At 41.6% G+C, this 24,910-nt stretch overlaps 1 protein-coding gene across 1 annotated transcript in view; it reads left to right on the plus strand.

Annotated features, from left to right (window-relative positions):
* The first annotated feature begins 1,939 nt into the window (after positions 1 to 1,939).
* Positions 1,940 to 24,910, plus strand: part of LOC148038214 (ARM repeat superfamily protein) — a 125,678-nt gene continuing 102,707 nt past the window's right edge. Inside the window, exons 1-5 of the mRNA XM_087670041.1 lie at positions 1,940 to 2,133; positions 2,201 to 2,264; positions 19,136 to 19,235; positions 19,518 to 19,580; positions 20,655 to 20,755. Coding sequence (XP_087526167.1) covers positions 2,049 to 2,133; positions 2,201 to 2,264; positions 19,136 to 19,235; positions 19,518 to 19,580; positions 20,655 to 20,755 — 413 coding nt within the window. The 5' untranslated portion in view covers positions 1,940 to 2,048. The remainder of the gene's footprint in view (positions 2,134 to 2,200; positions 2,265 to 19,135; positions 19,236 to 19,517; positions 19,581 to 20,654; positions 20,756 to 24,910) is intronic.

A 24,910-nucleotide genomic window follows, 5' to 3' on the forward strand; every position in this document is an offset into this window, starting at 1 on the left:
AAAAGAGAGAGAGGGAGAGAAGAAAAAAAGGAAAATTAGGAGAAAGGGGAGAAGAAGAAAAGGGGAGAGAGAGAGAGAGAGAGAGAGAGAGAGAGAGAGAGAGAGAGAGAGAGAGAGAGAGAGAGAGAGAGAGAGAGAGAGAGAATATAAACTTAAAGAGAGAATTATATATAAGGAAAAGATAAAATTTACATACTTTAAGAGAGACTGAGGGGGGGGGGGGGAAGAAAGTGAAAGAACAAGAAGAAGAAGAGAGAGAGAACATGTAGAGAGAATTATAGAGAGAGAAAAGATAAATTTAAAAAGAGAGAGAATAAAAAATAGAGGAGAAAGAGAGAAGGAAAAGAGAGGTGAGAGAGAGAGAGAAGAAAAGTGCACAGAGGAGAGAGAGAGAAGAAAAATTTTAAAAAGAGAATGAAGAGAGAGAGAAGAAGAAAAAAGAGGAGAGGGAGAGAGAAGGAAAAGAGAGGAGAGAGGGGGGAGAATAAAAGGAGAGAGAAGAAAAGCGGGGAGAGAAAAAAATGAGAGAGAGAACCAGGAGAGGAAAAAAATAAACTAAAATAGAAGGCAAAGAGAGAGAGAGAGAGAGAGAGAGAGAGAGAGAGAGAATTAGACATAGAGAATTCGGGGGGGAGAGAGGAAAAAGAGGAGAGAGAAAGATGAGAAATGGATTATTGAGCGAAGTTGCCGTGCGATAGCACGGCAACTTTGCTTGCCGCTTTGAGGCAGTGAAGCTGCCGCGAAGCGGCTTAGCATTCTGTGCACGCGAAGCGCACGTAGAATGCTAGTAAACATTATTTTAAAAAGGATTCAAATTTTCATCAATGTCAATAGCCAATGGAGCATAGATATTGCACTCAACCAAGGTTTATCTAATAAGTTTTTTAAGAGAATCATTAGGTTTTATCGTACCATTTTTAACTTTAGCATCTTCCTATCACTTCTCTTGTACCTCCTTGCCTTTCTTGTTAGAAGCATTGAGCCTCTCTTTCTATGTCTCTTTATTCTACATGCTTCTACTCTCATTTGTATGCAATGGTTGTAGTGGTTTCCTCTATAGATTGATGGTCTTCTGGGTCTTGTTGCCTTTGGATTTCAATAACTCCTTCTTAGACTCTCCCTCCCCTTTTGATTTGCTAGTGCCATAGCTCTCTTCTTGACAACCTCCACTTTGTCTAGTTAACACTTGCAAAATGCCTTGATTGATGACATAAGTAGCCCATCTCAAGCCCATGTGAAACAAAAATGTCAAGAAAGCCACTTCCACTACCATCTAGAAATGCTCTCTTTTCCACTTGTAAGATGCCATTTGAGGGTGTAGGGAAGTAAAGCACTTTAACCAATGATTCAAGAAGTATAGTGATATCTTCATCCATCTAGTTAGACAATCCTAGGAATGAGTCCACATTGGGCACTCATGCATGAGTGTCTTCTCTAGGCAGAAATGAGGGTTCCAAGGCAAAGCATAAATGAAGTTCCCCTTGAAAATCATGTTAAAAGCAAGTATCTAATCTCTTTCTTATTGAGACCCAACAAGAGAACATTGAAGCCCTTTCCCACAAACTTGGATGAGGAGCATTACTCTTCCCTAATAAGCTTGGTGAAACCACCTTGCAACGATAACATAATTTTACCCTCGACCTTTTTCCTAACCCATTTCGAAAAGGCAGTGCTTTTAGGGTTGTGAACTTATGCCATTCATGACAACAAACCAATCACAAGGTGACACTCATATTGAGTTTATACGATTTGTCAAGATTTATAGGACTAACAACCCAAGTTTGGACCTTGAAAATAAATAAGCAATCTAAATTAGTTTAGGACAAATACGATTAGTTAAGATTTAGGACTAACTGCCCAAGTTTTGACCTTGAAAATAAATAACCCATCTAAATGCAACGTAACATCTATTTTCAGCCGAGTAATTTATCGCGCATAAGTAGGATTTATTAGCAAGTGGCAATGCAAAGTAGGTGAGCAGGCGTAGCATTACCCCCGAGGTAATTAGCATTTTAATCCCAGCAAGTGATACTTGTAAGTCGCGCGCAATGGCGGAGACGATGGCTATGGACATCGATTCATTTGATCTTGCTGCCCTTTCTGCGGAGGCATCTCAGTTCTCGCTTATTCCAGGTCGGTCGGTCGGTCGGTCTGTCTGTCTGTCTCGCATTGGAATGATCTCTTTACATTTTGTTGGCAGGTGTTCCATCCGACGAAGAAGCCACGCAGTTTCTCAACCGTTATCCTCTCCCCATTCTATTCCGGTGTGTTGGATTTTCAGCTTTCTTTAACATTATGCAGCGTAAATGTTTGCCATCCAATGTGTCTACTGTCCATAATGGAGAAGAGGAACAGACATCGCCGAAAAGACATATTGTTCCTTATATTACTTCGAGCTTTCAAGCAACATGATGGGTTTTAGTGGTGCGCATATTATGACCATGATGCAACCGCTTAGTAGTGCAGCTGCTTGTAAATTCGATGGTTCTTTGCTATCATTAGTCCCGGACATAGTAAACCATACCGTTGTGGTGATTAGTTGATTGCCAATACATGGTACTTGAGGATCGGACCGGGGGATTTTGGCACGGCAAGGCTATAACTGCCTAGATTGGGACTATGCCTGTTTATTTACAATATAATGCCGTTTTCCTCCATATCTTTTGGCTATGCGTTGAATTAGTCTAGTTAATGGCCTTGCTACGGCCAATGTCATTATATCGCCTTGCTTTGCATAAGACATCCGCCCCTAAAACCCAAATTTTTTGGCTGTGTTTTGAATTGTGAGCTAATGGCCTTGCTATGGGCAACCTGATTACACCACCTTGCGCTATACAAGCTTTAAAGCTTAGCATCATTTAATGAACAATATGCACTTGAATTAAAGTGCATATTGTCCATTAAGTGGTGCTATGCACTTGAATTAAAGGAATGAGAGAGTTCACAAAAATCAGCATTGGGTCCCAAACTATACATGCCATCTATTGGCTTTGGCTTTGGATGCAAGTGAAGCTATTGTGCATCTGTGATACAATTCAAAAATCTTGACTGCAATCGCACTTATAGCCAAGCATATAAACACTTGACCAATTTTGGTTCTATCTGTATTAGAGCAATCACTTGAGGATAAAAGTAGCTAAGTGAGTTCAATTGCCTTCATTGTTCGTCTACTAACACTTTACAAGTTTTGTGTAAAAGTAGCTCTAGTGCCAAGTGTAATCCTACAACATTCAACAAAAAGAAAATTCAGCCTATGTGATGCATTGTGGACAACAATAGCATATTATTTGCAAGATTGATATGATTCTTGTACAAACTCTACCCCTAGATGTACACTTGTTCAACAATGCATGGCACAAGATCTAAGTCTCTCACCCTTGAGTGATTATCTAGTCCTAGCGTATCAATCAATTATTCATGGCTAGCCAAAAAGTGTCGAGTCATAAGTGTCTCCATATACTACACATATTCTTGAGCTTGATAGTATGTGTTGATTTGTTGTTCTCAAAGAGGTGGTTTGAAATCAAGCATATTTTTGAGCCAAAGTCATTGCCACTAGGTAGTATGTATTGGTTTGTTCAACCCAAATAAATTTGTCCTCTCAATCACACTTCAATTTAAAGAGATTGGAAGGAATGGATTTGAACAAGATACAAAGTACACTATCCCATATGAAGAAGTCATTGAGTGTAATCAATTACAGACAAAAGAACAATTGATCTCATGACATAGTTGTTTGCTTGGTTACTTAGAGAAGAATATACTACTTGTATTTTGGATCAAGCCCTAAGGACCATTACTTGATGTGGAATACATTACTTGTATTTTGGATCAAGTCCCAAGGACTACAACTTGAAACAATGCCATGTGTTGTGAAGCTTGAAACTAATCACATGAGGAAAAAGCTTAAAGTGAGTAGAAGTTGTCGAAACTGTTACTTCTTTCTACATTGGATATACTATATCATTTGGCCATGAGCTGTAGGCGTTGCTATCCTTGAGTAATCAATTTGGAATGTCATCAATTTTTGGGTTAGTAATTGATTCCTCACAGTGAGGTCTTAATAGTTATAAATTTGAAACATGCCATTCTTTTTTTGAACAAGAAGAATCGAATAATTGAAAGGACAACTTGCCTTGAAGGTGGGATTCTCTAGTCCATTGGCAAAGGCATGTATTTGAAGAAGATGTGTGTAAGGTGTGAAGGTGGCCACTCATCGGCAAGTTGTTGTAGACTTGATGGTGTGACATGGATGGAATTCTTATGTTTTAAATGTGCTTGGACATACTTGAGCACATCCACTTTGGAGTTGACCTTGTCATGGTGGATTCTTATGGTAGTAATGATGGATACTCAAGAGGATGAAAGAAGAGAGTAAGTCATACTATGTTTATTGAAGACCAAAATGACCTAAGAGACCAAAATGGTGATTTTTAATTAATCCATAGTATGTTTGATCATCAATAAAACAAATAAACAACATGAAAGGAGACTCATATATGGGCACGAGAGCTCCTAGCTCACCTTATCTAGCATAGGGATACCTAGTGTGAAGGGTGTTAGAAGTGGGTGTAGTGACAAAAGCATAGAAAACTACAGTAATAGATTGCTCAACTCTAGAGAGGGAAAGAGAAAACACAAGAACAGAGGAACACTGCAAAGAAAGAACTTAGAGATATGCTCAAGAATGAAATCCATATACCAAACATGAGACAATTGCAGACAATAGTGAGTCACTAGCACCGGTTCCTTGTCTCTAATAGTACTTATTTTGGAAGACTGCAAGTGAATGAATCACCGAGGAGGAGGGAACTCGAATAAATAGGCATAAAACAATGCCCAAAATAAATCAGGTCGGCTAGTATTATGATGGCTGAGTAATAAAGGTAGCCAGAAAAAAATGCCAGAAACTGTAGAAAAATGAGCATAAGAAAATTACGTAAAATAATCCCATGTGCCTAGCTAAAAAATACACATGTATAGACTCACTCATGAGCTGACTAATCTACTAACACCCTCTCTTAGATCATGAGTAATTTGTTACAATATGATGATACAATGATAATGACACATCATAGTCCACACAACAAAGACCATCAGAATAGGACCGTGGATACTCAAGTAGTGGGTGATCAAGCCATCGTCAAAGTGCCTTAGAGAGAACCTAATGTCGATGTCGATCGTACTAGAACTTGAAAATAGAGAAGAATCATAGCAACTCTCTATGTTTATCAACAATGCCTCATGGTAGCATACATGACCATTCTATCATTAATGCCTTTGAGCATATATGGCCGTGGATTTCCTGCCTTTAGCTAGATTGCCAAAGTGTCCCTCATTTGAGCTCGGACTTGGAGCTAGTCTTGCTCTCTATCAAGGAACAACCCATCATGAATTTGGATGTCAATCGCAGCTCCAGGATTTCAAAACCTGCCAGACTTGAGTTGATGCGAAGGGAAAGTCCCTCTCTAGATCCTTTACACTTGTATACTTGTATGGATGAGGCTCATCAACCCCACCTTAGTACCCTCGCACACTCCCACTGTGGCATTGGAGAGTTGTGAGGAACGATTGCATTTGAATCAATGCGGAGGGGAAGTCCCTCTCTAGATCCTTTGCACCTGTATACTTGTATGGATGAGACTCATCAGTCCTACCTTAGTACCCTCTCACACTCTCACTTTGGCATTGGAGAGTCTTGAGGAATGATTGCATCACCAACACTAGAAAGCAATAGAGGGAGGGGCAGCCAACCTCTTCCCCTGCTCTAAAGAAGATGACCCCTTTCGCGCCTTGGTCTTCGCCTCGGTTGGAGGATTTGAGTTGGAGTTGGAGGAGGATGAGGATGATTCTTGGTAAGAGTCCATATCCTTCTTCTTCTTTTTCTTCTTCTTCTTCTCCTTCTTCAAAACTGCTAACTCCTTATAGTCCATGTGCAAATGCCCCTTGTTACCATAGTGATAGCACCAAGCCTTCGACTTCTTCCTGTCAACCCTTCTTGAAGTTGAAAATGCCTCATCATGGCCACCATACCGAGATGAAAGCTTCCCTTGTAATTTCAATGACGCCTCATGCTCAAGCAACATTGAGGATATGTGAAACTGGCTGGTTTGGGTGATGTTTGGGCCCCCAGAGCATTGTTTGCTCTATCTAACTTTGTAGGGAGCATATAGAGCTCAATTTCCACAAGAGCCTTTGGAAGCGCAGACTACATATACCAAAGCTAATCTTGTACCTGTGTAAATCAGAATCCCATGTAAGCACAACTTTCTCATGCTTGATAGGGTCTTAATCAATTGGAATAGGAGTGGGAGGTTGCAGCGATGGAAGCGTAGACGATTGCTGTAATAGTTGCACAAGAGAATAAAGAGAGAGCACAAGAATAGAGGAACATTGCAAAGAAAGAACTCAGAGATATGCTTGTGAAATGGAATCCATATACCAAACATGAGACAGTCGCAAACAACAGTGAGTCATTGACTGTGTGGGTATTGGCACCGGCTCCCTCTCTCTAATAGGACCTACTCTGGAAGAGTACAAGTGAATGAATCATTGAGGAGGAGGGAGCCCAAATAAATAGGCATAAAATAATACCCAAAGTAAATTAGGTCGGCCAACATAATAATGGCTAAGAAATAAAGTCGGCTAGCCAAAAAATGCTAGAAACCATGGAAAAATGAGCATAAGAAAAACACCTAAAATAATCCCACGTGCCTAGCCCACAAATACACATGTATAAACTCGCTCATGAGTTTGACTAATATGCTAACAAAGGGGTCTTAGTATATCTAGGAGGTATTTCTTGAGGTATGGGTCATTGAGAATGTTTGACAATGATGGGATATCATGGCATGTATCCTCATGTAATCTCATGAGCATGTGCTAAGGGGATGGGGTTTTCAATCTCTACATAACTCTTATGACTCTTTCAATGGTCACCTTCAATGGCTCTCAACTAAGTGGGATAGGTGGTGAGGCTTGCATTGGTGGTAGTGGGTTCTTGGAGAAGAAGTTTGTAAGTGTTTATTGTCTATGTTGTCAGAATATGATTGTTGTGAAAGTAAACTAGAGAGAGAGTAGGGGTTGTGAGGGGAAACACGGAGTGTGTACGGCAAACACCGAGAGAGAAGAGATACTCAGGAAATATAGAAGAAGAATAAGGTGAAGGATGAATCATTGAATCATGTTAAGTGAATCAAGCTAATACAGTAGGCCGAAGCTTTGAAGATAATTACGTTGTCTTGTCTAAATCAAGCGGCAACACCTGTCGGAAATTTGCATAGTGAAGGAGAGAAATGTAGGCCTACAGTAGTAGGATATGGAAGGTAATGCTAAATGATGAAGGAAAGGACAATCAGTTGTAGAGGTAGCAAAATGTAGTCCTCAAGAGCTGTTAGAGATGAAGCATATGATGAAATCCCTTCGAGATAATGGTTGCTATCAAGGCGACTATTGGGCAGCCCTTCAAGAGTGAAGAAAACACAAAAACACTGTTATCTAATGTAGGGCTGATAAAGAGGATTTAAGTTGTTGCAAACGGCTTGAATTTGTTGCAAATGAAGCCTAAGTTGAAGGCTATCTTCTTGCTCATGACTTTACCAGATTCATGGGAAGTATTGGTTGTCTCTTTGAGCAACAATCCCAACTTGACTTTTGATGGTGTGCATGGTTCTATTCTCAATGAGCAAATTAGATGCAAGGCAAGTGGGAGATTAGTCTATAATGTAAGAGGAAGAATTGAAAAGAAGTCAAATGCTGCAAATAAACATAAAAATTAGAGCAAAAGCAAGGAAAAACAACAAGATATCACTTGCTCTACTGGTGTGGATGCAAAGGGCATAAAAAGACCGATTGTTGGTATTTTAAAAAGGAACAAGAATGCAAAAAGCGGATAAATGCAAAAGGCAAAAATAATGAGAAAGATAGCAACTCTATCCCTAAAGAAAGAGAGAAGGAAAATGTGGTACCAAGGGTTGCTATTGAAGAGATAGAAGAAAATGAAGATACTGCAGATTTGTAGGCTGCATCTTCAGACCCACATGCTATGACAATAGAAGACATGTATATCACTAAAAAGGATGTGATACATGCCTTGTTTGTTCACGATGGTTTCCCATGTAATGATGCGTATGTAGTGGAGATGCAATATTCAATAATGGCAATGGTGGAGAGAGAGAGAGAGAGAGAGAGAGAGAGAGAGAGAGAGAGAGAGAGTAGCAATACAATCTGGTTCTTTTTGATATTGCTGCTCCTTGGCTGGATATTGTTCGCTCCACACGAGCTGTTTTTTTTGTGTGACATTTTTGTGTTAGAGTCTTGGTAGACTTTCGTTTATGTCAGTTATTTTCTATGCCAACTTGGTGGTCTGATGTAAATATTTACTACTTAATTCAATTATCTTTATGAAAAAAAAGAGAGTAGCAGTAGAGTGAGAGAGATAGAGTGAGATGCACGATGTGTGGGTATAAAGAGTTGTACCTCTTTTAGGTTTTTGTTATAGTTATATGTAAAGTACAAGTGCTAAGGGTGTGTTCACATCTGAGCACGTATAAAAGGCACGGTGGCCCTTTATTCCTAACAACCTTCCACATAAAGGTAGCGTGCCTTAAGGTGGGAGAAAAGAATCAACTAAGTCTAAGTGTATATAAAGCTTAAATACATCTATCCAAATCCCATCATCTGTTAACAATAAGCAAACTGCTCTACTAGAAGACCCTTTGTGAGAAGATATGCAAGATTATCATCTATATATACCTTAACGAGCTCAATGCTTCTGCTATCAAGTACATCCTTGATAAAGTGATACTTCACGTATATGTGCTTCATCTTAGCATGAAAGACGGGAATCCATGCTAGCATGATAGCACTTTGGCTATCGCAATGGAGGATAGGGGTCTTGGTAATGCCAAGCTCTCCCACTAGACGTGAAAGCCATAAAGCCTCCTTGCATGCCTCAATGGTAGCTACATACTCTGCCTCTGTAGTAGATAATGAACGCACTTCTGTAGCTTGGAGATCTAGGAAACTGCTCCCCTTGTGAAGATGAATACATACCTTGAAGTAGACTTCATGTAGTTGGCATGACTAATATAGTTTGCATCTGTAAAGCCAACAGCAGATGCCTTCTGCTTTCCAAACCTGATGCACAAATCCTCTGTGCCCTTTAGATATCTCATGATACCTTTCACTACTTCCCAATGCTTTCTACAAGGATTTGCCATGTGCTTGCTAACCACTTCAACTGCAAATGCTATGTCAGGACGTGTAGCAACCATAGTATATATCAAGCTACCCATAGCTGAAGCATACAGAATCTTGGCCATTTCAGCCTTTTCATCACCATTAGACATAGGGCTGTCCTCCTTTGCATTGAGTTTCACACATGGAGGCAATGGTACACCAATTGCTTTCCCCCCCTCCATATTGAAACATTACAAAACCTTGGATACATATTCCTATGATGACAGATAAAGAAGATAGTTCAATCTGTCCCTGAGTATACGCATGCCAAGGATGTGATTTGCTTCACCAAGATCCTTCATGTCAAAACTGCTATGTAGGTTCTACTTCAATGTGTCTAACGCATGAACATCTCTACTATCAAATCCGCATGTCATCAATATACAAAATTAGTGTAATAAGGTTGTCATCAGCTGCTTTCTTGGTATACAAGTGATGATCCACTTTAGTTTTTTTAGAACTTTTAGATTGCATGAATATATCAAACGTATCACACGGTGCCTGTTTTAGCCCATACAAGCTTTTGTTGAGTTCACATATTATCTTTTCGTGCCCCTTGGCCACAAAACCTTTTGGCTGCATATATATATGTCCTTATGCAAATCACCATGTAAGAAAGCAGTCTTTACATCCATTTGTATGAGTTCCATATCCTCACATGCAACCAAGCCTAATATGGTTCGCAAAGTAGTCATTTTGAGTACAGGAGAAAAGATCTCGTCAAAGTCAATCCCATGTTTTTGCTTGTACCCTTTTGCAACAAGTCATGCTTTGTACTTTGGCGTGGAACTAGAAGTGACCATCTTGTAAACCCGTTTGCATGGTGGGACTTTTTGCCCTTCTAGCAAATGCACCAAATCCCAAGTACCATTCTTCTTTAGAGATTCCATCTCTGACAACATAGCTTTATGCCATTTCTTGCTTTCGTCTTTGTCCATTTCTTCCTTGAAGCATGATGGTTCACCACAATTTGTCAGTATGACATAATTTGCAACATAATTTGTATAGGAACAAACCTATCTAGCTGTTTGGTATTTCTAGCCGACCTATGGATCCAATGATCAGTGTTTGTTGGCTGTTCAGCCTGCAAATTTGCATTAATAGCTTGCTATTTAAATGTTTCAGCAGACTGTCCTGCTTGTTTTGGCTGTTCCAATGGCACATTTTCTTGCTAAAACTGTGGTATATCATGGGCGACTTCTTGCTGATCAATTTTGGCATCATTTCTTGCATTTATAAGGTTATTTACAGCAGGTATTTGCTGTTGTATAACTGGCACTCTTTGCTATTCTATAGGTATTTCTTCTCGGGAACACAATCCTTTTGACTTCCATTGTCTTTTCATGTTGTTTATGTATGCTATCCTATAGGTATTTCTTCTCGGAACACAATCCTTTTGACTCCTTTCAACTTTTCAGGTTGTTTATGCATGCGGTATTCCTAGAGGATAACATCATTGCTGCATACAATTTCCTTTTCTCGAGATCCCATAATCTATACCCCATTTCTCCTTTGTCACCTTATCCTAGGAAAATGCATTTATGCGGTATTCCTAGAGGATAACATCATTGCTGCATACAATTTTCCTTTTCTCGAGATGCCATAATCTATACCCCATTTCTCCTTTGTCACCTTATCCTAGGAAAATGCATTTATATGACTTTGGCTCCAATTTGCTGCATTGTTTCTTGCGTATGTGCACAAATGCCTCACGACCAAACACTCTCAAGTGTGCATATGAAGGTGGCTTGCCCAACCACACTTCTTGATAAACTCTCCCCCCTAAAGACTTGTTCAATGATTGATTTATCAAGTGTACGGCTGTCATAACAGCCTATACCCAAAATCCATGAGGTAATGTAGCAGTAGACAATATGGTACGGACCTTTTCTTGAATAGTCCTACTTATACACTTTGCGATACCATTTTGGGGCGAATCATAAGGGGCAGTGAGCTTCCTTTTTATCCCTTTGCTTTCACAAAAGGCCTGAAAGGCTTTTGATACATATTCCCTACCATTGCCAAAGTGAAGTCACTTTAATGTCTTGCTAGTCATATTTTCAGCAAGTGTCAAGAATTTTGTAAACTTATCCAAGGCCTCGTCTTTACAATGGATTGGATAAACCCACACTTTGTGTGTGGCATCATCAACAAAAGTGAGAAAATATTTCTTTGCCCTATAGACAACCTTGGCATTTCACATACATATAAATGCACCAACTCTAAGGGTGAAGATTTTAATGAAAGAGACTTTTTATGTGATGTTTGAGCATGCTTGTCAAATATACAATGATTACAATGGTCAAAATCAACATACCTCAAACATGGCAAATAACCCAAATGAGAAAGTACTTTCATTCTAGTTTGACTTATATGTTTCAACCGGCTATGCCACAAAGATACACTTGGCTGGTCGGTTATGGCGACAATATGATCACGCACACTAGATACATGTAATGGATATAGAGTATCACTTTAAGAGCCTTTAGCAATAATCCTAGATCCCTTATATATCTTCCATTTGCTATCTCCAAAGGTGGTGTGATAGCCTTCATCATCTAGTTGCCTTGTGCTTATCAAGCACTTCTTGAGTTGAGATATATGTCTCACATTATGCAAAGTGAACATTCAGCCATGCTGAAATGCCAATTGCACATTGCCAATTCCTACAATGTCACATGCATAGTTGTCTCCCAAGTGGATAACACCATGTCTACCACCACTATAGTAAGAGAACCACTCACGGTGTGGTGTTACATGGGGTGAAGCATTTGAATCAAGAATTCAAGTGTGTATGTGATCATCAGAATTTGCAATCAATGACTGTGCAATAAAAGAAGAAGCAAAGAGTGTGTTGTTGCCACTGTCACTCTCGTAATTGACTACGTTGACTTTCTCTATTTTCACACTGCTCTTCTTTGCATGTCGATTGTCCTTTTTCTCATCTTTGTTATCATTAGTGCTCTGTCCTTGCCCTTCTATTTCTTTCACTTAAAACAATCCTACTTGAAATGCTCTTTCTTGCCATAGTGATGGCGCTCTATATTTGATCATGAGACTTGCTACGTGCTTTGTTGTCAGAGTTACCCTTTTGCTGGGATCTACCTCTAGTATACAATGCATTGAAAGACTTGTTTGCTGAAATATTTTGCCTATTGAGCTCTTCCATGAGTAAATAGATCTCCACATTTGAATATAACAGCATAGCTAAAACCAGCCTTCCTCCTTGGATAGGGTGGTAAATAACTTGATTAAGCACTATTTATAGCAATTAACAAATTCGCAAAATTGAAATACACACTTTACCATATAATCTTAGACATTGGACACCCTGTTGGCTCTAAAACTAGCGCCCCTTTCGGTATTGATTGAACTTAATCGAAGAAGAAGTTGATGCACAATGGGATTCTTCCAATCCCTTTGGGTATCCCAACTCCTGTTGCTATCCAAAATGACCAGCAAGTCTTCAATTTGATTTTCCCCTTGATTCGGGCAGTCAATTGGCCTTTATCCACTTTGATGGAGATAGAAAATGCCCCAAATTCATTGGTTTTTTGGCCCCTCCACCTGAATTTGACTGAAAACAGCTTCAGCCCTATTGAATCCAAGCCTTGGAGCTTCCAATTTCTGGCACGCTTCTTGAGGCTGTTGCTAAACCGTAATTTCTTCTATAGATTAGGATTTATAGTAGAGAAGTTTGAAATTTCTCAATCTCTGGTAATCTCGATGCTGTAATCTTCGGAGCAAGGTTGTAGAAAGGTTGGGAGATGAGAGAGAATGCTGAGGAGAGAGAAAATTCAGACTTTCTTCGTGAAGAATTGAAGAAAATAGATGTTGTCACTTGTTATTGATTGGTCTTCTCCTACCCTTGGTTGCCTTAGAAGGTCCTCTAATGGCTGCAAATCAGACCAGCCAACATCTTCTCCCCCTCTTGTGAAGACTGAATATACTAAAATTCCTCTCTCTAGTCTCTAAATACGTTTTTTAGTCTTGCATGGACATTTTTGACAAGTGGTAGCTTTTTCAAATGGGTTTTTGAGCATTATCCACAATTAAATATTAATTTTTAGTCTTTAAATATTGAGAATTAGTTTAATAATTATTTTGGTGCCTTGAAAATTAATTTGGCTGGCCAATAATCAAATTGGCTAGGTAACTTTCATTCTTGAGTGTCTATGCGTCATCTTTGACCATTAGATTGGCGTTAAGTACCATTAAACGCCACTTCTCTAGTGTCATCAATTGACACTTATGGCCAAATGAATGACCTAGGCCAACAACTGGCACCAGATACCACTAAGTACTTGTGCGGCATAACTTATAGCAACTTTTACGTTTGACATCCCGTGATTTCCTCGGGTTCCCACATATTAAGCGAGGTTTCAAAAATACATGTCCTCATGACAACCCTCCCTCTTAAAATCCTTGCAATCATCCTCGATTGCACTACCAGATGCATCAAATGTAAAATAATGGACTGGAATTTTCACAAGGCATCATAGTTAACACAACATTGCGCACTATTGCTTAACCATTCCATATGCCCAACACATGCTAAAAATTACGAGCCAATCATAACATAGCATAAAACTCACAAAGAATCTTAGAAAACATTGATAGATTATCATGTGACATGTCTATTTCTTATGAGCTCAACTCATCTGGCAAAATCAAACCATAGCATAGCATAACCAAGCATAAACCATGGCTAAAACATGAATGACACCATAACATATGTTGTTGTCCATGGAACCAGATGTAAACCATTGAAAACTGAGCATAATCTGATAATAAACTGATTACTTGCTGATCTAAGAACTGATCACAAACTGCTGCAAATGTGACGCCAAATTGATCACAAACTCATTGCAAAAAACTGACCAGCAATCAATGCAAAAACTGATCCCAAAAGTGACCGTAAACGGTTCTTAAGCTGATCAGAAATTGTCTCAAGATTGGGGCAAAATAAGTATGCATGTGACATAGAGGGAGTTGGCACCATATACTTGGCTCTTGAAAAGGGCCAGGAATTGATTCTTTATGATGTTAGGTATGTACTTAGCATCAAGAAGAGTTTGCTTTCAGTTGGGCAGTTAGATAGTAGGGGTTACTTCACTACTTTTGGTGGTGGAATGTGGAAGGTATAGAAAGGATCTATGCTTGTTACTAGAGGTAGTAAAAAAATGAACTATGTATTATTTGCATTGCAAGGCACCTCTTGGAAAGTTTGTTGTAGTTGGAGCTATGGCGCAAGCATCTTGGACACATGAGCCAAAAGGGTTTGCAAGTACTCTCTTCACTTGGAAGAGTTGATGTGAAAGATTCAAAGCTTGACTTTTGTGATGACTGTATTTTGGGAAAACATGTAAAGAGTTCATACTCTCATGGAGCTTCTAGAAAGGCATGTATTTTGGATTTAGTCCATTCTGATGTATGTACCATGCCAATAAAAACTCATAGTGGTTTACATTATTTTGTGTCTTTTATTGATGAACACTCTAGAAAGCTATGAGTTTACTTTCTTAAGCTAAAAAGTGAGGTATTGGACGTTTTTAAAAGGTTTTATGTGTTTGTTAGTACTCAAAAGGGTTTAAAACTAAAGTGCATAAGAATAGATAAGGAGAGTACATATCAAAAGAATTCAATTAGTTTTGTGATGTAAATGGGATTAAACGGGAGCTCATTGTCCCTTATAATCCGTCATCTAATGGTGTGGTTGAGTGGATGAATCACACTTAATGTGAGAAGATTCGGTGCATACTGTCCACAATTAATCTCTTGCAATCATTTTGGGGGGAGGAACTTAAAACTGCGGTGTATATTGCCAATCTATCTCCACATTGTGTGCTTGATAGCGGCATCCCTTAAGAGGTTAGGTCTAGCAAATGTGCTTCATATGACCACTAATAGGTCTTTGGTTGTGGATGTTATTTACATGTACGTGTTGATAGCAGAACTAAACTTGGCATGAAATCCATTAGAGGCATTTTCATGAGTTATGGAGATGAAGGTGAAATGGGTTATAGAGTTTGGATTCCAAGCATGAAAAAGATAATATGCAGCTGAGATGTAGTATTTAATGAATCAAAGCTGCTGAAAAATGCCACATCTAGTGACTTAGACAAGAAGAAAGTGAAATTCAGCATGATCAGCCACTTGAACAGCCATCAGCCATTGAAAATTCAGCCCCGTTTGATGCTGGTTTTGATGATCAACATGTTATTATTGAGCCAAATGAAAATGGGCAGTAAAGGGATGCTGAAAATCAGCTTGGGCAGCATACTCAGCATGCTGAAAATGAATTACAATAGCTTGAAAATGTACTTCAGTAGTTAAATAATGAGGTACATTTTCTTTGGATATAGACCAATTGCCCGAGAATATAGATCATTGGGTGACAAGGTTTACACGTTAGAAGACCTATACAGAGGTTGGATCCCTTCTTGGACCGCATCTTACTCACAGATGAGGGTGAGCCTCTCACATACAAAGAGGCACAATCTTGTGAGTTGAAGAAAAAGTGGGAGCTAGCTATGCAGGAAGAAATGAAATCTTTGTATCGGAATGATACTTGGGAGTTGGTCCCATTGCCCAAATATAGGAAAGCCATTCCTAACAAATGGGTCTATAAAATCAAGTGTGTAGATGGCAAACCCAAATACAAAGCCAGGCTTGTGGCTAAGTGCTATACACAAAAAGAAGGGATTAACTTTTAGGAAGTGTCTTCACTTGTTGTCAAGATGACCACTCTTCGTGTATTGTTTGCCATTATAGCATCTATGGATCTAGAGCTTGATCAAATGGATGTAAGAATTGCATTTTTGCATGGTGATTTAAAGAAGAGCTATACATAAAGTAGTGATAAGACTTTGTTTGCCAAGAAAGGAGTATTTGGTATGTAGGCTTAAGAGAAGATTGTATGGTTTAAAGTAGGCCCCTAGACAATGGTATAAGAAATTTGATATCCTTATACTCTCATATAAGTTCAAGAGAAGTAATGCAGATCACTGCTGATATACAAAGAAGGTTGATGATGGAAGACTTATTATTCTTGTCTTGTGTGGATGATATGCTTATTGCTGGTAAGCATAATAGCCGAGTTAATGCATTGAAAAGGCAGCTGAATTCAGCCTTCTCCACAAAGCATTTAGATGTAGCTAAACACATTTTGGGCATGCGTGTAACAAGAGATAGAGACCAGCAGCTCTTATTTCTCTCAGAAGAAAAGTACATCAACAAAGTACTTGATAGGTTTTCTATGGCTGGTGCTAAGCCTCTTGGTGTACTGTTACCACCGTACACTAAGATTAGCAAAGTAGATTGCCCAAAATATGATAAGACAGCTAGTACTATGAAGGGTGTTCTCTATGCTTCAACTTGTGGGTCACTCATGTATGCTATGGTTACCACTAGACGTGATATTGCTCATGCAGTAGGAGTCGTGAGCATGTTTATGTCAAACCCTGCCAAAGTGCATTGGGAGGCAATGAAATGCATCTTCCGGTACCTTAAGAGCACACAAAGAAGATGTATATGCTATGGAAAAGGTACATTAGGTGTGTAGGGATATTGTGATGCAAACATGGTAGGTGACTTGGATACTCTCAAGTCTACTAGTGGGTACATTTTCACTTTGACTGGTGGGGTAGATTCATGGTGATCTAGATTGCAAAAGATACTTGCATTCTCTACCACTGAGGCTGAATATATTTCAGCCACACTGATGCTTCAAAAGACGCTGTTTATGCATCTTCCGGTACCTTAAGAGCACACAAAGAAGATGTATATGCTATGGAAAAGGTACATTAGGTCTATAAGGATATTGTGATGCAAACATGGTAGGTGACTTGGATACTCGCAAGTCTACTAGTGGATACATTTTCACTTTGACTAGTGGGGTAGATTCATGGTGATCTAGATTGCAAAAGATAGTTGCATTCTCTACCACTGAGACTGAATATATTTCACAGCCACACTGATGCTTCAAAAGAAGCTATTTGGCTTGGCCGTTTGGTCAAGCATTTAGGATTGCCCACCAAAACACTTGTACTTGGATGTAGCCAGAGTGCTACATGCTTGGCTAAGAAGGCCATGTTTCATGCACATACCAAACATATTAATGTGTGGTACCACTTTATCAAACAGGTTTTGGATGATGATCTAGTCACATTGACTAAGATAAAAACACAAGATAACCTTGCAGATGTTATTACTAAAAGCCTTGCAAAGGCTCAACATGAGCATTGCATTTGATTGGTGAGAATTGGTTAAAGGTTCACTCTGGACGTTTAAGTGAGAGGTAGTTGGGTGTAAAGGCCCTTCATTACGCTTCCCGTGTATATATTAACTTGCACATGTGAACGCACCCTTATAGGTGTAAGTGTATTGCACCCTAAGTATAAACACATTCATTTCTTCTTTGTGCGTACCACATTGGTACACACCCTACTCACGTTTTTGCTCTCGCTCTGCACTCTCTACTGCTGCACACACTGCACTCTTGCTGCGCACACCCCCTTCAATTTGGAATGTTTTTAGAGCCAGAAAAAAAGGCCAAAACAAACTGAAAAATTTGTGGCAATTTCTAGGTCTCTGAATAGCTGTCCCATTGCCTTGGTTGCATAGCAGTGCTACACCTTCTCGACTCGGATGTGTGCAAGCCAACTACTTCAAACTGCACACTTGCAGCCTTGGGCTTCGCGCAATCCTGACACCTTTGCAGTTTGCTGACTCAGGCAGCGTGGCAATTTGAGTGACATGTCAGCTATGGCAACTACCTATGTAGTATACTCTGTTCTCCTCTTTCTTCCTTCATTAAAAAGTTTCAAATCATAGAAGATGTGATAACTGCCTATATACCTGCACTTGGTTGGCATGCGTAAAGGTTTTCCATTACCCATGAAATGCCCACCTAGATCCAACCTGCAGATCGGGCACATGACAAGGCTCATGCAGAAATCAAACATAGAGACATTGACACCAGATTTGCTTCCCAATCATGGAGCCAAATAGGCTGACCCAAGCCTACTTCAAGCTGCATGCTTGCAGCCTTGGGCTTCGTGCCAATCCTGACACCTTTGCAGTTTGCTGACTCAGGCAGCGTGGCAATTTGAGTGACATGTCAGCTATGGCAACTACCTATGTAGTATACTCTGTTCTCCTCTTTCTTCCTTCATTAAAAAGTTTCAAATCATAGAAGATGTGATAACTGCCTATATACCCAGTTGGCATGCTTAAAGGTTTTCCATTACCCATGAAATGCCCACCTAGATCCAACCTGCAGATCAGGCACATGACAAGGCTCATGCAGAAATCAAACATAGAGACATTGACATCAGATTTGCCTCCCAATCATGGAGCCAAATAGGCTGACCCAAGCCTAGGACAAGCAGCATAATGGACCATGTTCATGTTGTAAGGGTTTGTGTCCGTACCACCAATCTGCAACGAGGATGTGTTACCTATGGGCCTCAAGTCCAAGCGCGGTAAAGTATTACTCATTCAGTGCTGTGAACTGTTTCTGCACATACGTAATTACATCTGTGTGTACTGTGAGAGGGTCTTCTTCCAATTTCAAACTTCATTATTCTTTTGCTATCTGTTAAAAGAGCATTTGTTACCTCCTATTTGTAACCTCTTGGCAAACAACTCTCATGGCTATATGGATTGAAATCTATATTAAGATTAGAGTTGTGGAAATCTCACTTCTTTGGAACCGCTGCCGTGAAAGCTCCTTGTCATTATGGAATTTAACATGTTTCTAGATACATTAAGACAGAAGAAAGAGCAGAGAAGTTATGATTTACAACAATATGGAAAAATTTTAGCATTACTGATAAACATTCTACTTGATCATCTCTCATGTACTGACTTTTTCCTGCACTTCACCCATCAGTGCACTGGACACAGGTGGAGAGCTAGAGAACTTGATAATTCTTGTTTTGGAGAAGCTCTTTAGTAATCCAGTAGGAGTAAATGCGCTTCTTCAAGTTTTGGTAAATATCCTGTTGCTGTTTCCCATGTTCCTATAAACATATTTAGCCAGAGCAAAATCCTTGTTTTTACTGGTAACTTTAGCCAATGTAATATTCATCATTCAGAAAGGGTGGTTCAAGGTTGAAGCAGAAAAATCCACCATTGCAGAAATATTGTTGGCACATGTTGGTGTTCACCCTCTAATAAAAGTGAAATAAGTGTTGAGATTATTAAACAGACTGTTGTTACATTGACCGTGAGTGTCTATCTTAACTTGCTAACCCTTATGTTTGGTATTGCAGCCTTATGCTGCAGCTGGACTACAAGCAAGTTCTCTTGCAATTAGACGAATGACTTGTACTGGCGTAAGCATGGATTCACCTTTTCTTATTTACTAATGTTGTACCGCATTCTTCTGCCAAAACTAAGCAGTTCAAAGGCATTAGAAGTTTTAAAATTACTGAAATGAAGTATTCCTGTCGAACCTATGTGAAATTGTTGAGAGTTACTGACATCATCCATCAATGCACTGGTTTTTGATATGCAATCCGCGACTTTAGGTTGGTTAGAGTGACTGCCATGTTCCAGTGCTGATTATGCTTGAGGTTCACATGGTTTCTAAGATATTGAGGCTGGGCTAAAGGTGTATATTCTATAAAGTTGATGTGAAGCTTTGCCATTAGAACCTGTAAGGAGCTGCAACTTCACACCATTAAAACAGCGAGGCTGGATTATCTAAGTTTGCAAGAACCAAAACCTTGGTCCTTTGGACATTTGTCTAATATTGACCATATGAATTATAGCAACATTATCACAAATACTTGTCAAGCAGAATATGTCCATTGCCTCTATCCAGTTTCCCTTCTCATTGAGGTACATATGGAACTGTTTTTCGTTGAGTGTTATCAGTTTTGCTACTGGGGCGTATTTTTAGCACCAGTACGTTACGCAGTTTCTGCACACTTTTACCTTATTCTGTTGTATCTCTGAAGTATTCAAAGTATTTGTGCACTTGAAATGACAAGGTGATTGGTAGCTGGATTGGAAGATTATTATTACATCTGGTTATGTTCACATCATCAAGATGGAATGTATTTGTCCAAGCATATGTGAATTTGTGTCTTTAAAATGTTCCTATTTCCTGCTTTGCAGCTATATAGTAATTATGCATGTATAATAACTGCATATATTAAAATGGAATAACTTTTGAACTCGTGTGTTTTCACATCTGTCTACTTCCTGCTTTGTAGGCATGCAACATTTAGTATATATTAACTCTGTAGGTATCTTGATGGTACAGTATTTAAATAGGTGAGATGAAAGAATTTGTGTGTTAGCCATGCATTAGATTGCCTCCTCCCAGTTTCGTTTATTGGGGGTTAAGACATGGGTCAAGACAACTCGTATTTCTAAAACAACGACAACCACTCTTTTCGCAGATTTCAAAGCTGCTCAAATATGTAGGCAAAAGCAATGATGCAGTTCGTGCTCTTATGACAAATAACTTGGTGCTTCCTCTTGTCAAAGCAATCACAGATGAGTACGTGCAAATGTCTTTTGTAAAGTTTTAGCAGATGAACTCTCAAGCTATTCATCATAGTAACTACAAGAAAGCTTCATTTAACTGCTTACATAAGTGTTTGAGATGGATCAACCTAATAGGTGGCCCTACATAGAGATAACACTGATTCAATTATTTTCCTAAAAATCAGATGGGAGTGAACCCTTTTAACTCCTGAATACCAGGCTTCAGTGATTGCGTGCTTCCTTTATGTTAGTCCCAATGCTTCATCCTCCTAGAACACAAAGCCATCATTAGCACATTACTGATATTTGTAGGGACTGAGGATGCAGATTGATTTGCTTGTCCATACGCTACCAACTTTCTATACCTGGATAAAATCCTCTAACAAAGATTGTTTATTGTGTCCTATTTTACAGTCACTTGCTTTTGACCAATGACACTCAACCAAGGTCAGCTCGCTTCTATGTTCTTTCCAGTTTACCTTGTGCCTGGGTTGTGTAGAAGAAACAACTCATGTTTGTAAGTCTAATAGGTTCCCTGCTCCCTGCCAACAGGCTGCTGCCCACCATCGCACCTCCTCTCCCCCCTCCTGTCACGCCATCACATCGCCCCTCCATGCTGTCCCAGCCTCCCGCGCCTGGCAGCCCTGCCCAGTAGGCCATCCGTGTCCCCATACGGAGCAAGCCATACATGGAGTCCAGCACCCCTCCACCACTCGGAAAACAGCATCCCCCCCTGTTGCTCCCTCCATCTGCAGCAACACTCCCCCCTCCGGCATCATAACAGAGTGTTTGATAGGTTTTCAGCAGGGACGTGCAATGGAAACCTCTGGTCAGATGCCGGTGCATTCTGTTAGTGCTCCCTAGTCAAACACCTTGCGCATCATCCTCTCTGAGGAACAGCTCATAGCCGTTTGTGCCACAGAGCTGGAGCTAAAAGAAACAATGATCTTTGGTCAAGTAGTAGGACATTCCCCATCCAAGGCCTAGCTTTGGGACCGGCTTCATTCCACTTTGTGCATTAGCACAACGCAGATCGTGGAGGCGGTTCTCATGGATTGAGGGATCTTCATGGTACGACTCACCTCAACAGACGCAACTAGTGAGCTACTAGCTAGTTCACCCTATGCTTCCACGAAGGGGGTTATCTACATGGTCCCTTGGTACAGTGGCTTCATAGTGTAGGCATTCATGCTCCACAACAGTTTCCTTAGATACCTGGTCACCCTACTCTTCCTTGGATTGGTGATAGAGTGTTGCCATTTAGTGGAAGAGTTTGGATGACTCTTCGGCACACTCCTTCCTGCTTCTTTCGCGGACGTAGTGAGAGCCGCAGGTGTCCCAAAGGTACGGGTGGCAGTGAAAGAGACAAAGAATGAACCACAGTTTCTAGAGATTGAGGCAGGACACTCCTTCAGGCAAAGCAACAGGTTATTGTGACTGGGCAGCCAGGGCAATGCTTGCGTTGCCATGACTTTGGACACTCCTTCAGGCAGCAGATTGCACACGCTTCGGAGCCAAGGCAGCTTTGCCGATAGGCCCACAGGTGGACGCGGATGGATTTACACGGGTCCAGAGACGTCAGTGAGGGAGACGGCAGGGGGGGCTGGAGTTAGCCTGGCAGACACAGCCACAACCATAGCAGTAGGGAGCAGGAGGGCGAGTGTCGCCCCCCCAGCAGAACACCACCCAGTCCCCCCTCCTCAACCCACCTAACAGGACCATAGACCTACACATCCACCACCCATGGAGGCGTCACAAACCTCTTGACCCGAGGGCCCACATCCCCCTCACCACCCCCCCCCCCTTCCCCTTGGCTCCCCCCTCGACCCTAGCCCATAGCCGGCCCTTTAGGGCCACCGGTTTCCCCCCCACATCCGCCTTGAGTCTTTGATCACCCCACCATCCCTCGATCCTCCCCCTTCCCACCATCATCCCCGCCGATCAACAAAACCCCCCCCCCCCCCCCCCCCCCCCAACCACAGGAGGTGAGGAGCCTCACATGCTTACATCCTCCTCTCATCATCAGCCTAGCCCTCCCCATACAACTACCAGCTCATCCGGCAAGGCCGCGCGACACACTTTCCCAAGATAGGCGCAACTGTTACCACAGGAGTTCTTTCGTAGTGGGCGATAGTCTTACCTGAGAGTTGCAGAGCGCGGAGAGTTCCCACTACCTCTAGAGGTGGGAATCTTCGTGGTACGCAAGTTGAGGAGCGGCAAGGTCCATCTACTAGCACCACTGGATGGACCAAACTATGCTTTCTTCCTTTAGACCACTCATACAAGAGACTGGACAATGACATAGATAGAGGAGGAGGTGAAGAGCCAGGTGGCAGACCACATCTCCCAGTGGATGGGAGAAGGAGGACTCACACTTTTTTCCTAGCAGTGGCCAGGATGCATGATGGACATTAACTGGTGGGTTGGGACTGAGGTCCCACATTGGAGCATTATCTTTCGAGCTCCTCCGTAGTGGAGAGCTCCGATGGATGGGATCGAGTGGCCTCTGGCACAGGCGGCCCGGTTCTATCAGTGTACAGAGTCTCGCCTTTCAGCCTGGTTGATAGATGCCCTAGTGGTACCACTAGGTGCGTCTATCACCCCCGTGGTCCGCCATGGGGGAATGGAGTTCACCGTCCAAGCCTATTGCAAAGCGAACTCACATGCTCCATAGCTCTTCTTTTTCGTAATCAGCTTCCACACCGAATAGATGTTTGTTTGGTCAATCGTAGGTTTCCCCATGAGTATACATCTTGCATCTTGGAATGCGAATAGTCTCCACTACGGTGGAGCACGTGGTTCCAAGAAGTTGATTTTGGCAAAAGCTACAGCCTGCCCTTGCCGGACAGATTGACATCCTAATTTTACAAGAGCACAAGCTCACTCCCGCCCAGGCCGAGCGGGTAGGGAAGTTACTCCCAGGTAGTTCACACACTTACTGGGAGCACGCCATCAGTGCCCACGACAGGAGTGGAGGCGTATGCACCTCTATTGGCCCAAGCCTCACCGCCTATGTACGGGACCACAGGACAATTGTGGCAGGAAGAGTGCTCTGGATCAGATTGGACATTGGGGACTCGTGCCTTGGAGTCCTCAATGTTTATGTCTCTACTGAGGCTAGGGCATGCAGTAGGTTCTGGGTGGAGATCGCAGCAGGACTCCCATAGATGGACTCTTGGATTGTTGGAGGAGACTTCAACAACCTAGAAGCCTTAGAGGACGAGCAAGGTAGGGGCAGAAACTACGAGGGCATGGCTGGGAAGGAGCAGGAGGCATGTCTTCCTATTGGCAGTAGGAGCACACGATGCTTGGAGAGACCCAGCTTTCCACAAGAGGGAGGGGTCGCTGGATTTCTCTTGGGGATATAGGCGGCTAGGAGGAGCCCTGTTGGAGCGGCTAGATAGGTTTTATGTGGGAGAGTGGGGATGCTCTCGTGGAGGCCAGGTAGGGCAGTTGGTTGGCACCACTTTGTTCGATCACTGCCTGGTTCTCCTGACACTTGACCCCCCAGCATTTGTCCTAGACACATGATCGTGTTTGATCCCTGATTCGGTCTACAGGAGGGAGGAGGTGAAGAGTCAAATTGAGCAGATTTGGACTAGGGAGTGGGGCAAGAGGGATCGGATCGCAGAGGAGGGTGCAGAGGTCCTAGCCGATTCGAGCAATATCTGCTAGGAGGCAGCCCTATAGGCTAGGCAGTAGAGCTGGGAGGAGGAGAAAGCACCTTGGCGGGACCTAGCAGCCGCACAGAGATTACTATAGGAGGCACCAAGGGATCCCATCCTCGACGCACAGGAGGTGTGCGTATGAGCAGTCATCGCTGGCCTAGAGGACAGGCACTCGGAGTTCTCATTCCGCACCTTAGCAGCCTTCTGGGTGCGGAAGGGGAACATGATGCGCAAGGAGTTTTTCCAGGTGCACTAGCCCCGCACCTTAGGAGAGCAGATACGCAGCCTTTGGGATCAGTATGGGAGGATGCACTCTAGCCTAGATGAGGTGATGGAGATTGCCATCGACTACTACGGACGTCTCTTCCAGCAGGAGACAGCCTCAGCTTGAGAACATTGATGTAGATAGCAGGTCTGGGATCACATCCCGTCCCTTGTCACAGAGGAGATGGGATGTTCCCTCCTAGCCCCGTTCATAGAGAAGGAACTAGAGGAGGCAT

The sequence above is a fragment of the Lygodium microphyllum genome, chromosome 3, assembly GCF_053477565.2.
Source record: "Lygodium microphyllum isolate KBCC chromosome 3, Lygodium_microphyllum_v1.1.10, whole genome shotgun sequence".
Taxonomy (NCBI): Eukaryota; Viridiplantae; Streptophyta; class Polypodiopsida; order Schizaeales; family Lygodiaceae; genus Lygodium; species Lygodium microphyllum.